We start from the raw sequence: 13,757 nt of genomic DNA, 5'->3' as shown, positions 1-13,757 counted from the left end.
CCCAGATATTTTAGGTATACCAGTCGGTGCCAATTTTCCTATGAACATTCTAGCAGTCAGTTAAAAAGATAATCATCTATAATGAATGAAAACAGCTTCAATGGTGTTCATGAACACTGTCCTTGTCTTTGCAACACCAGAGAAATAAGGATGCCCTATTCTTGAATGATTTTATGTATGTATTTATTTATTTTAATAAAAGAATTTGAACACAGGGGTGGAGAAGAGTGCCCAAGAGTAAAAATGATTGCAAGCCTTGGACCTGAAGACAACTCTGACCATCTGAAACAGCAAGTTCCCTATTCAAGCTTGGGAGGGGACACAACAGAGAAGACCACTGATGACCCCAGTGGGCAGGCCTGGAAACCCAGTCATCGATCACCTTGGGTGCACACGTTTTCTGAGAAAGGATTGTAGTGAATAAAGCGTGAATTAATTGCTACCCATCGGCAGGTGTCAGCCAGGGCATTTGTCTACAAACTGAGGCTTGCATTGCAGACTCAGTGGATTTCTAAAGGGGGCTTGTGGGCAGATGAGAACCAAGGTCATTATACTGCTCGTATAAGCCCCAGATTTTCATCTTTAATTTTCAGAGTTGACAAGAAAGCTAAAATGTCCTCCTTCTCCTCCTGGCCCACTGACATGACTGCATTCTCAGCTGGCACCGATCAAATAGAACTTTCTCAGCAATTAAAAAACAATCAAATGTGTTGTTAATTCTGTATGGTGTACAATGATATTGTCGAAAATATCCTTATCTTTTCAGAGATCTATATTAAAGAGTCTGCAACTGAATGTTATGATGTCTGGGATGTGATTTTAAAGTATAGGGTTTTTTAAAGTATATGTGATCTTAAAGTATAGAAAAGGGTTGTGAACTAAAGTGTGACAAATGTTTTTTCAGTGGGTGATAGGAATATGGTGGTTTATTTCATTATCCTTCTGTTCTGTTTTGAAATTTTTCATAATAAAAAAATCAATAACAACCAAACAAAAATTCCAACCCAAACCACCAAACAGAATAATAAATGACAATAAGAGAAAATATACAAAAGAATGAATACAAATGCCTCTCCGTGAAGAAAATGCTTGACATCATTAAGAATCAATCAATACAAAGATTTTAACTATAAAATATAACTTTAACCTCCCAACTGTTAAAAAAAATTAATGATAAAGCAGAAGACCTTTAAAATATTCTCTCTCTCTCTCTCTCTCTCTCTCTCTCTCGTTAGCATCTGGTAGAATTGTAGATTCAACTTTTTGGAAAGTCAATTAGACAATTCATGTAAAAGGCTGAAAACTGAGTGCTTTTTTGAGTCAATTTATCCCCAGATTGTTTATATTAGCAACAACTTGGGAAAACAAAACAAAACCAAACCCTTGATATCTAATAACAGGGGGCTGATGAAATAAATTATGACACATGCAAACACTGAATACTACATAAACATTAAAAGAATAATATTGAGTTATGTTTACTGACACAGAAAGAAGTTCTTAATATACTGCTGCGTGAAAAGAGAAACCTGCAAAACTGTATATATAGTAAGATCCAATTTTTATAGGAAAGTATGTGTATATAAATGGACGAAAACTTCAGCCAGGAGAAGAACGACCAACTTAGCAGTGGCTGTCTCTAAGTAGCAGGATTGATTATAAATGATTGGTTTTTTCTTCTTTATGCTCTCCAATATTCTCTAGGAATAAGTTATTTTTAAAATATTTTTTAATGTTTATTTAAAAAAATAAACATTTTTGAGAGAGAGAGAGAGAGAGAGCAAGCGGGGGAGGGGCAGAGAGAGAGGGAGACCCAGAATCCGAAGCAGGCTCCAGGCTCTGAGCTGTCAGCACAGAGCCTGACACGGAGCTCGAACTCACAAACCGTGAGATCATGACCTGAGCCGAAGTTGGACGCTCAACCGACTAAGCCACCCAGGCACCCCTGATTGAAGGCAGTTTTAAGACATAGGCGGGGACAACTGTATGTAAATTATGATTCCACCAGTATCAGTCAACTCCAGCTGGAGAAGGGCCAAATGCTATGGAATAGAGAGGCTGTTGAAAATACAGAAGAAAAACAGAGCATCTTACAAAGAAGTAGATATTGGCGATGTTTTTATTTTCTTCTTGCAAAAGCACAAATGCCTTCTATTTAGGGTTGTCTCAGAGGCAGGCCAATCTGTACAACCTAACACCACGTTTTCAGGAACAATTCCTGCTGGTGCTGTGAGCATTCATCCACTCTGGAGCCAGGAAACTTCTCAGGACGAGAAGCACAATGCCAGGCCTTGTGGAGGGCCGCTGTGGCGGGGAGGCCAGACCCCGGGAGCCAGAGCCAACCGTAGGCCAAGGAAATGAACCTGCATATCCGGATCTGCAAAATGTCAGCTTGTGAGGGACCTGGATCTCCCACAGGAACCTGACTCTGAGCATCAACAAGGGCAAGGGGCTTTCTGCCGAGGTGAGCGGAGACTAGATGAACGCAGTCTTCCCTGCAGTGATGCAAGACTCTGTCCTGTGGATGCTGTAGGTAACACCAGTGCGATATGGATGCTTCCTGGCCTGTTGCATCATCCAAGAGGGCTTCTCACCCCCAAACTAGAGGTCAACCCTTGCAAAGCTGATATATTTCTAGTAAAAACTGTGGAGACACACTCAAGAGAAAATCCCAGAAAAGAACAATGGGATTGAACTAGCACCTGAGTCGCATATACCTTTTGGTCATGTCACCCCTGCTTAATTTGTCAAAGGTGGCTAAGAGAGAAAGCTAGATGTCTACTTACAGAGAGTTACAAATGTATGCTTCATCCCTGGCCATTCTGAGTTATACAAACAACGAACACTGTTGCAAGGCAGGAGAAATAAAGATGGCAGAGCTCATGGGAAATGAGGAAAAGGCACAGCCCTCTTTAGATCCTCAAAAAGAGATTTAAACCTGTCTCTTCAGAGTAACACGATACCAAACGGTTCTGGAAGTGTATTGTTTCAACTATAACAGTTCAATATAGACATCAGAGATGGAAAGAAAAATGGCGGAGGCGATGCTTACAGGGCAATGGAGTGTAGGAATAGATAAAAGTACTAAGAAAGGTTTAGTCAAATAAGGAAAAAGTCCAAGTGGCAGCAACAATTTCAGGCCATTGCGATTATATATATATCCTACTATTCTCAGGAATGAGTTTTAATTTCTTTGAAAAATAAAAACTCAAACATAAGTTGAAAAGGATGTATTACCAGTGAAAAGACACTTAGGCCAACAGTTGTGTCAGAGCAGCTGCAGACAGTGGTGCAGGTTGTGCACTGCACAAAGGCACCACACACCTCCACAGATACCAGAGATTTATGTATTTATTGTGACAATATTCCAGCAGATGGCAGTATCTTCAGGAAGGGTGTCTTAAAATTTGCAGTGACACCATATGGCCCACCAAGAGCCTTGACTTCACCAAAAAAAGCAGTGAATATCTTAACTGAAGGGACTCAATGAAATTAGTAGCAATTTCCATTTTTTTTAGAAATGGAATCTCAATGCATTTAATTTTAAAGTCCTAAAATTTAATGGGTAATGACACTATGTGGAGAGCTACTCAACAATCACAAATTTCATTTGCTCTCTTTCTTGTTTTTTTTTTTTCTTAATCGTTTTTGTCTAATCTGGTATTCTTTGTGAGTAATCTTTTACTTTTTAAGGTAATGGAGCATTATTCTCTTTTGCCTTCCAAAAAATGAAAAGAGGAAACTATATAAATTGAGGCAGCACGTCATGCTTTTCTAAATGTGTGCAATTTCTATTACTGAATCATAAATATTTAAGGACATGTATTCAAACCATCACACAGGAAAATTCTATATTGGATACCTCCAAGTGCATATGTCTTTTAGTAAGCACTGTAAGAGCCATTATCTAAATCATAACAAATAGCCCACATTTCAAGTTCTGAAAATTGGGCAAATTAAATGTTGGTTGGCACAGCAGGATAGGAGTCTACCTTTCTCTGATTTTCCCACTTCTGCTTTTTGTCTTATAGTGGAGAAAAGGACAATTCGGGCAAATGCTTCCTTGCTTTTGGAATAAAGCAAACCAGGTGTGAGAAGTTTTTCTTAAGGCCTGCAATCTTATATCCCCGAGGACACTGAATTATTAATGGGTAAAAGGGAGAACAAATAACCAAGAGAGGGTTCTTGGCAGCCATTGTTTGACGTTCCTGATGTTACACAACATTGAGCATATCCAATTCACCTGCCAGGAGCTATCTGATTCTTACTCTAGGGTTCCATTTTCCTATTTCGATCTTATCCAGCATCTGGCTGGGTGATGGTCCATGTCAGAAGATGTAGATCTTCTTTTTATTCCATTAAACTTTGGGATCTGGTTATGATATCATGCCTCATATATTTTCATCAACAAATGATACATATTAGCTGGTTATCTATTCCCTGCAGAATCTAGGCTTGTGCTAGGAAAGGAAATAGAAAAATCAGGATTTTATTAGTCTCTTAAGTGTTCAGTCCTTCTGTTCTCCTGGGTCTGGCCGGACTGTCTCCTCATCTCATTCATCAGGTAGAATGGCATTAAGAACACTCAGTCCACACACTATCTCAAAGGAGACACACAGCCTTCTTTACCCTTAGATTGAATTTGCTGGACTCTGAGGTTAAACAGGCAAAAAGAACTGCTGTTTTAGCATTGACAGCGAAGTTCCAACTAAAGGACTGATTCGGTGAAGGGGCCCCTAGGAGGGCACTAACAAGGGTGGAAAGGTTAAGGCCAAGGCGTTGGTGAGTGGGACCACACGATCCAATCATTCCAGCTGTTAAGTAGATTGATTTCTTTGCCTGGCCACATGGCACTTTGGTAGATTGTTTTTTACTTTGGGGAAGATGATATTATTTAAGTAGCTGAGTCTCAGTTCTTGGGATGAAAAAAAAGGCATTTTCAAACAAGTCCTTAAAATGATGTCTGGGATTTGCTTGAAAATAATTTAGGGGGATGGAGAACAAAAGGAGGGGCCCTGTCAACATAGGTCATGAGATGATAACTGTTCAAACTGAGTGATGGTCACATTCCCTACTTTTGTATATGTTTGACATTTTCCATTGAAAGAGTTTTTTAAAAAAATGAGGTAGAAAGCCAATGATTCAGAAACTTGCTAGTTATTAGTTTCAACCTTTAGCTTCACCTAAACCTGGTTTCAAAAAATTGCTAACAAGGAATGCTAACATCGTTTTCTCTCTCCATATCTGCCCATCTTATAATAGAGGTATTAACAAACAGCAGAACTGCCAATGGAAAGGATCTGACGAGGAGGGAGGTGTAACTGTCAGCGCCATGGAGGACAGTGGGCTGCACATGCATCCACAAGCTTCATGCCCAGGCACGGAAATCGGCACCTTGGTAAGCACATGTTGGAATGCTGAGTTACAATGTTTCTTTCTAGGCTGCTGCACTTTTTCTTAGTTCCTGCAGTTGGAATGAGAGTCAAGACCAAAAATGACAAACAACTGTGCACAGAGTTATGGATTTGTACAGGACAGGGAGAGAATCAGCTTCTCTCTTCAGTACTGCACATCTGCCCTCGGCCCCCTGGATATCCAGACCTTAGGGGCAGGAGGAGATCTCACTGAGTGGAGGGGGCTCAGGCACCCCTGGCATTTGGAAGAATTGATCTCAGTTAAACTTATCTTCAATGTACCTAGCAACCCTCAAACATGGCAGATTCTGATCTTGACTGCGATCAGGAGCCATGTTCTGGACACTGAGCTTCTTCTGGAAAATATAGAAGATCCCACTAAGTACTACCTAAATATCTGGGGATAAGGACATTTTGAGGCTTGTTATCAATCTTTTTTGAAAAGTATTGCAAATCATACCTTAAAACAAAACCCCCATGAGCTGACCTTGTGCATGCAAAATAAGAGCTCCTTCTAAAACAGGAATCAAAAAAGAAGAGAGGTAGTTGGCATTTTCCCCCCATCCCTGTTATCAGTTAACTGAAGTTAAAGAGGATTTCTTGGCACAAAGCCACTTGATTCTGTTCCGCCTGAAGTAATGAGGTGAGAAGGTAAGAAAGAGATCTATTTGAGGAGAGGCTAATTGAACAAGTTCCTACTCAAAGGAAAAATAAAAACACACCAAGGATTCTATAGAAGAATAAACCAAGAATTCTGTGACACTGGTTTCTGAACACTATACCATGTCAGGGGCTCACAGCAAGCCCCCTACTTTGCTTTGGGCAAAAGATCTCATTTGGATTTCTTCTTACTCATAATCTCCCAGCAAGAGAAGAATTTAAGGATTGCTTCATTTTTGCCAAATGGCTAAAAAAATTTTTTCTTCTATCCTATAATTATGCTCTAGCTCCAGCCAAGGAAATGTAGACTATGAGACGCATTTCACTCATTTGGGACTGGTTCAAACCTCCTTTTACTCTTCCCAGAGAACACCTGAAAAGCATAAAATAACATGGCTTCGCAGCACACCTTTCTGTTGTATAAATATTAGGTTATCCTAAAGATGCACCAGAAAACCACCACAGGGGGTGCTGTTGGGTCCTGCCCACAGCTCCTTTCCTGCGTTACCGCACTCATCCGCAAGCGGCTGGCGGTGCTGGTTGCTAACAGCGAGTGAGAGAGCTGCCTTCGCCATTGGAGCCCCTGCAACTAGGAGGCTACTCAACCCTGGCTGGAGGCAGCAAGGGTTGACTTGCTGAAGCTAGTGAATAGGATGGCGAGGGGCGGTGGTCCAAAGAGTCGGCCCCCTTGCCTCCAGGCAGGCTTTACCCTGTGGTGCAGTTCATGCTCCAGAATTCTCTGTGGGATCGAGCTGAAGCTGGAATCCGGTGAAAACCGCGTCCTTGCTCCACAACCTCCCCTTCCCTCTCCTGCCCCTTCACGGCCCAGCATGGTCCTCTGAGCGCACTCCTTCAATAAAACCCGTTCCCAGATCCCTATCTCAGGCTCTGCTTCTAGGAAACCTAGATTCATGACACTTCAAGACACCTAGGACTGCAAATTAAAATTAACATTTATTATTTTTCATCTGCTGTCTTTCAGTATCTCCCAAGCGGGACAATTTCACGTGTTTACACCCATGGACCCAAGACTTATTAAATGGTCTTCAGAATACATGCAGAAGGTCCACTGGAATCTGCAGCGGCTTACATTTCCTGTTTGAGCAACTAACTTAATAGACAAATAGCCCTCCCAGCCCCCAGCCCCATTTCCCAAAACAATGCGCAGACAAGATCGCGAGCCCCGTTTTCCACCCGCGTACTTATACAGAGAGACAAGGCCAGCACCACTGTTCTGGTCTGTTACGGCAGGTTTCCCTTCCCTAATGCGCCGTGAACTTTGTGCGAGGCCAGCTTGCTCTGTTTTAATTACTGTTTGATATTTGATATTTCTAAATTCCAATTCATAGAATTAAAAAGAAAAAAAACCAACAACTCGGGTTAAGGTTCAAATGAGCACCGTTCAGGTGCCTGATGAAACTCCACGGTCAGTTCATACCGCCTCAAAAAGAAAAGCATATTTATCTTTCATTGCAAGAATTAAAAAGACAAAACCGGTCAACTGTTCCCATTAGGAAGAATTTGCTAAGTTTGCTCAGGAAAGCAAAGTTCCTTCATTTAAAGCCTTCTTGGTAGCTGACACGTCGTAGTCTCTGTTCCTATTTCATTCGGTAAAGCCTGCATGTTGGGCTAACTCAGAAGCTGGGGGGTGGCCTGGGGTGGGGGTGGGGAATGGTCCTTCAAAGCTAGAGGTCGCATTCCACCCCCCCCCCCCCAACCAGGGTTTCCTTTTTCCGCAGGGGTGGGGTGTGCACTTGTTGGAGCTTGCGCAGAACCGTTCAGGTCTGGACGGCTTTCCAGGCCGGGGAGGAGCACCGCCACTGGCTGGACCCCTACCTTTCCTATGGCAAATGGATGGGGAGGAGCAGCGCCACTGGCTGACCTCCTCAAACTGCCTTTGGCAAATGGAAAGCTTCCTTATGTTCAGCTGTTAGCAATAATGGCTTTCCTGCGGCCTTTTCAAGCATTTTCTTCTGCTTTAAATTTTTTTGCCCTCCTCACAATGCTGTGATATCCTTGGTGACAAATTATCAGTCCCCAGCTGCCGAGCTACTCAGGAGCACAGCTGCAGTAAAACCTTGGTCTACCGACTGAGCGGGGGAGGCCTGAGATACAGACCCAGCTCCCAATTACAGCTGCACGGCCCGTTTAAACTCCCAAGTCAAGAAACTTCTGCAAAGAGGAGAATATTATCTACTTCACAAAACTACTGTGAGGAATAAGAAAGGAGAACATATGAAAAATTCTCCAGCCAAGTAGCAGCTCTTAGATGTTTGATAAATATTAGTGGTCCTCCCCCTTGGTGTCCTTCCTTTCTGTGTTGTTTCTGTCAAATTTTTAACACAAACTGGTGGCAAAGGGCATGACTCCTTTGAACCCCGTGGGAGAAAACACCTTGGGGACCAATGTGCAACACGTGATTGGAGCCTGATGGCCCCACACAGAGGGCGCTCTGAGGGGACCCCCGCATAAAATGACCTACCTGGTGGTCGTCCGAATGGTGTTTTCTTTTGTGTGATTGTTCTCTTTGCTCACTTTTTCTGTAAGGAGAAAGAATGAAACATATACCTTTCAGGTCATTCTTACTCAATTTGTATCTTCTAAGGCTTAAGCAGAAACTCCCTTAGCGTTTCTTTTTCCCTCCTGCGGTTTTCTTTTGTAAGTATGCAAACCTTCCCTGTCTTACAAAGACAATCATGAAAAGCATATAGAGAGCCTCCCCAAAAATATTTTAGTAAAAACCAATCAAAGGGAAACAGTTACTAACAAATTTTAAGTGTGTTGTCAGATTTTAATGAGGCCTTAATAAGTACATATACACAGACAGAGATGTGCACAAAAACAGCTATTTCTACTGTATCTTTCCCCAGCTGAAAATTTCTGCTTTCCTCTGATTCAGCACGAAAACTGCAGTGGTTGCAAGTGTTCCGCTTCTGACTTTGATGACAACCTTTAAGCATTCCGTATTGTCAGGCCCCTTTGTGAGAGGGGATATAAAAACAGCCACAAGACCTCTGGGCTCTGCAGTCATCAAGCGCTTATTCTGATAAATGTCACGAGGGACAAAAAATATCATTAGCCAAGCAGAGGTACACCCTCCCTTACTCTGTCTTGAGGTCTGTATCTACCAGCTGTCAGAAATTATTTAATTAGCTTTCAAGAACACAAAAGTTGAACTCCGGCCTTCCCGATCCAGTTCAAATGTGAGGATTCTGCCCTGTCACAGCTCTCAATGGCTCAAGTATGCGGAGAAGACCTGGCCAACTCTGCAAGGGTTTCAGATTTCCATGGCAGGGCAAGCAAAAAACTCCAGGTAGTAGGGAGTTCCCAGATATTTGGGAAAACGAAAGGTTTACAACATCTGTCCAATACTTTGTAACACTGGTCTGAAGCTACGGCATGCACACCTGGGTGTGGACAGTTGCTTTCTGTCCACTAAACAACGACGGGGGTGAATTTGGATTCAGAGGCAGTATGCTTTCAGAGAGCAGGAAATCGAGGCTCCGAGATTTGCCTGAGGGTCACCCAGGCAGTAAGTGACAGTGCTAGGGTGAGAATTCTTCCACAGAAAGTTTTTCGCTGATAGTAGACAGTGATAATGTACTGTTAGAGACAGAGACTTTCTGAAAAGAACCACACTGGCCTCACTTGTGCAAATTTTAACTGCTAAGTAATTTTCAAAACTAAATAAATAAATAAACTAAACGTTTATTTAGTTTTGAGAGACAGAGCACGAGCACAGGAGGGGCACAGAGAGGGGGAGACACAGAATCCAAAGCAGGCTCCAGGCCCTGAGCTGTCAGCACAGAGCCCGATGTGGGGCTCGCACTCATGAACTGTGAGATCATGACCTGAGCCCAAAGTCAGATGCTTAATGGACTGAGCCACCCATGCGCCCCCAAAGTTACATTGTTTTTAGATACACTTTCAGCCTGCTTTAAAAAAAAATGCACCTTGTATGATTTGGAGCTTTTGGGAGCTTGCAGAGATCTGTGTGTCCCGTTAAGTTTACAGAATTAACTATTTCTGTTACTGCAGAACTTTGCACAGATACAATCCTTGTTCGAGAACTGGGAGGTCACCATTTTCAGGACCAACTGATAGTTTCAAGCACTGGGGTGTGTTACCAGGCTAACAAGAAGGTGAACTATCATGATGGCATGCAGATTCTAGCAGCTTCTTTTCTCTTCCCTGATACTTTTCTTAGCAGGGGGAGAAGGGGGGACGGGGGACAAGTGAATGCTTAAATAATGAGGCATCTCATGGTGTTTTGAATATGTTATCCATAACAAACAGAGTTTATCAAACATTAGTAACAAACTTTACTGATGCATGAACTTCCATATGTAAGCCAATGCTTGACTACCGACAAAGTATGTGTATTTCTTACAAATCTGAATCCTGTATGTGTAGGTATCTCCAATCTCAATCATGTCCAAATAATAACAGCATATTAAATTTGTTAAGGACAAACAGTATGCAGCCTGAAAGAGTTAACAAAGGAAACAAATAGGACCCTTGTCTGTTCATTCCTACACCTGTAAACTCCAAGTATTCAAAGTAGAAACATTGGTTTACAGAAAATGCTCTATAAGGCTATAGTTGGAAAGAGTCCTCATATTTTCATCTTTTCCTTTTCCTTGATTTTTTTTTCTTTTGGCTAGAAACAGTACAATCTCCTTAATTCAAACCACACTAATTTGGAATTCATGGTAATTCAGTCACTGTTGGAGTAAATCGAAGTTTATCTTTTGAACGTTAGGGGAGAAAAAAAAAGGCTGCTAATCAGATCAACTGCCTAAGCAAAATTAGAGGTGAGATGTTTCGCCTGGACAACAGGGATCATTTGCACAGAATTGAATAGAGTTCTAATTTCAAATGATTCTTAACTATTTATTAACGAAAGTTTGGCAGGAGTTCTACTTGGCAACGTTTTATTAACCGTTAGTTTGAGTGGCAGCATGGGTGTTAAAGTAACAAAATTGATTTCTGTCTGACAAATCTATAATGCAGGTGTTTTTTGCTTTGTTAGAGTGGCTTTCCTTCCAATTATTCCCAATTATTGACATTTTTCTGCACAGAAACATACCTGACAGTTGAAAGAGAAGCTCGGAAGCCATCTTCACAGAGATATCCTGACTGAAGAGGTTTCTCTCTGGGGGCACTCTGCCCTCTGGCATCTTCTGTAAGGGTTCGGTTTTCTCTCGCCCGATTAAAGTGCTATAGCCAACATTCCGGCTGGGTGATACCGAGACATGCGAGTCCTGGATGTCAACCTCCATGGGCTCCTCTTTAATCTTCACCATCTGAGTTTCCTTGTAGCTTTCCGCTGCAAGCAGGTGGACGAGGAGAAACAAGAACACCACGGTTTTAAAATTCTGAACCAAATCCAGTTTCTCATCACAGAGAGAACCATGAGGATTGCGTCTGGGAGCAGGTTAGAAGAGCACCATAGCTCAGAAGAAACACAGTTTCAAAAACGACTTCGTCCAGCCCACCTGGTTCCCTGAAAAGGTTTTCTGAGCGGAAACCCAGAGAAATGAAGTGACTTGCCCAAGGCCACAGCAGCGGCAGCAGAACCAGGCCTGGGTCTCCAGATCCAGCACTCGGGTTCCGTGCCCAGGGTCTCCTGAGCACTCCCCCCATGCACTCCATCCTGTCTGCCACGCCGCTTGCAGAACTAAGGAGAACATGGTGAATGCCTGTCCTTGTTTTAGAACTTACGCAATTTCAGCAAATCAAATAAAAGCAAGCATATTAATACTACGATTGTCTCCCTCTATCTTTAAAGCTCTGCCCAATTTTTCTTCTCTCTCTTCTAGGGCATCTAAATTAATAAAGGGTAAATAGGGTCGATTCAACTGAGACATTTATACCTTGCTGGGAGCTAGTAATCCTCAAGACCACCTAGGAAGTTAATTGTAGCCCAAGGATCGACGCTGAGAAAAATAGCAATCTTACAGGTTATAATAATGGTTCAATTTACTGACTGTTGTTGCTTTAGGTGTGACTATTAGATGTTTGATCTTTAGTCCGAAACATATATTCGCCTTGTAAAGTCAGAGTGTCTTTATGTCCGTGCAGTCCTTAGAGCTAATGACAGCATCTTTGAAACAAAGTGTGAAGGCAATCAGACCATTAATTTGGGTCACTTTAAAATGAGCACACTTTCAAATCAATAAGCATTTACTAGTAACTACAGCGTACTCAGCATTCTGGGAGAAAAAAAAAGAGGAGACAGATAGATAGCAAATAGTGGCCCCTCAAAATATGTCTACATCCTAATCTCGGGAAGTTGTGAATGCCACCTTATTTGGAAAAAATGTATTTGCAGATATGATTAAGTTAAAGATCTCAAGATGAGATTGTTCTAGATCATCCAGGGAGGCCCTAAATCCAGTGATAAGTGTCCTTATAGAGGAGGACAAGACACAGTGGAAAAGGGCATGTGAAAACAGAGACAGTGCTTTGGACTGAAAATGTGCCCCACTCCACCCCCGAATTAATATATTGAAACCTCATCCCCAATATGAATCTGGAAGCGGGGCCTTTGCGAGGTGATTAGTCATGAGAGTGGAGCCCTCATGAATGGATAAGTGCTCTTATAAAAAAGACCCCAGAGAGCTCCCAGACAGCAAATACTTGAACTCCTTGATTTTGGACTTCCCAGCCTCCAGATCTGCGAGAAAGAAATTTTTGTCATTTATAAGCCACCCAGTCTATGGAATTCTGCTGTGGCGCCCTGACCTTAGCAAGACGAGAAAGTGGAGTCATGTAGACACAAGCCAAGGTCATTGCTGTGAGCTGGGGTGGTTAGAGCAAACTATGCTTTCCTTACAAAGCAGGAGAAAAGTGAGAGCCAAGTACATGCACAGTTTATTGAGTTGTAGGAAAGAAGACAGAAGAGCATTTCTAATTAAATGATTACAGTTAATGTAGTGTTGTCAATAAAAGCTTACATAAGAAGTGTGCTAATTGTTCTTTTTTCCTCTTGACATACTACACATGCTTTTCAGGGAAAATGACTTGTGTTTTTGTCAGCAACTAAATTGCGAGCAACTGTTATATTTAATTTAGATCCCTCCCCCCTTTCCCTATTCTTGCCAAGCTGCTGTTTCTCGGTACATCTGTGAAACTCATAAAAACCAAGTTCATCGATTCAGTCATGGCAAGGAAAAGAAAAGAAAAGAAAAGAAAACATTAAGCTTTCAAAGTTACACACCTAGCTTCTCTGCCTTGACTTGCAGTCCATCTGCCTCTTTCTGGAGTGCTGACTCTACCCCCTGGCCACCCCTTAGGGATTTGGTGACCTGACGGCCACCGTGACCTCTAGCTACCTAGCTACCTCACTCATAGGTGCCGTCACAACACACGTTTCCCTCTTTGTGTTCCCTCAGAGTACTAAATATTTGGGAAACAAACAGTGGGGTCAGTGTCACAGGTAGGTAGTGATGTCTCCGAACCCTGCAAGTCATTCCAAGCCTTGAGGACAAACACAAAACATGCCAGCAAAGGATTCACTTAATTTTTAAAAGGAACCTCAATGATATAAAGAGCAAAGCTAGAAAGTAGCTCTTTATCTTCTCCCATCCCCTTTCCCCAGCATTGTCCCTGGTTTAAAAATCCCGTGGCTAAGGTGAACCACGGACTTGAATGGTATCGGGTTTTGAAAGCTACTTGGGA

At 42.2% G+C, this 13,757-nt stretch overlaps 1 protein-coding gene across 9 annotated transcripts in view; it reads right to left on the bottom strand.

Annotated features, from left to right (window-relative positions):
* Positions 1-13,757, bottom strand: part of ZNF827 (zinc finger protein 827) — a 188,337-nt gene that overhangs the window by 85,104 nt on the left and 89,476 nt on the right. For all 9 annotated transcript variants that reach the window (XR_007151669.1, XR_007151670.1, XM_047856737.1 and 6 more), the window contains 2 exons: positions 11,164-11,403; positions 8,557-8,614 (listed from right to left, as the gene is read on the bottom strand). Coding sequence is in view for 7 of the 9 variants with exons in the window: in XM_047856737.1 (XP_047712693.1) it covers positions 8,557-8,614; positions 11,164-11,403 (298 nt within the window). In the remaining 2 variants the exon portion in view is untranslated. The remainder of the gene's footprint in view (positions 1-8,556; positions 8,615-11,163; positions 11,404-13,757) is intronic.

Source organism: Prionailurus viverrinus, chromosome B1 (genome assembly GCF_022837055.1).
Source record: "Prionailurus viverrinus isolate Anna chromosome B1, UM_Priviv_1.0, whole genome shotgun sequence".
Lineage (NCBI taxonomy): Eukaryota > Metazoa > Chordata > Mammalia > Carnivora > Felidae > Prionailurus > Prionailurus viverrinus.
The sequence above is the reverse complement of the archived record's forward strand: the minus strand, read 5'-3'. Positions and strand labels throughout refer to the sequence as shown.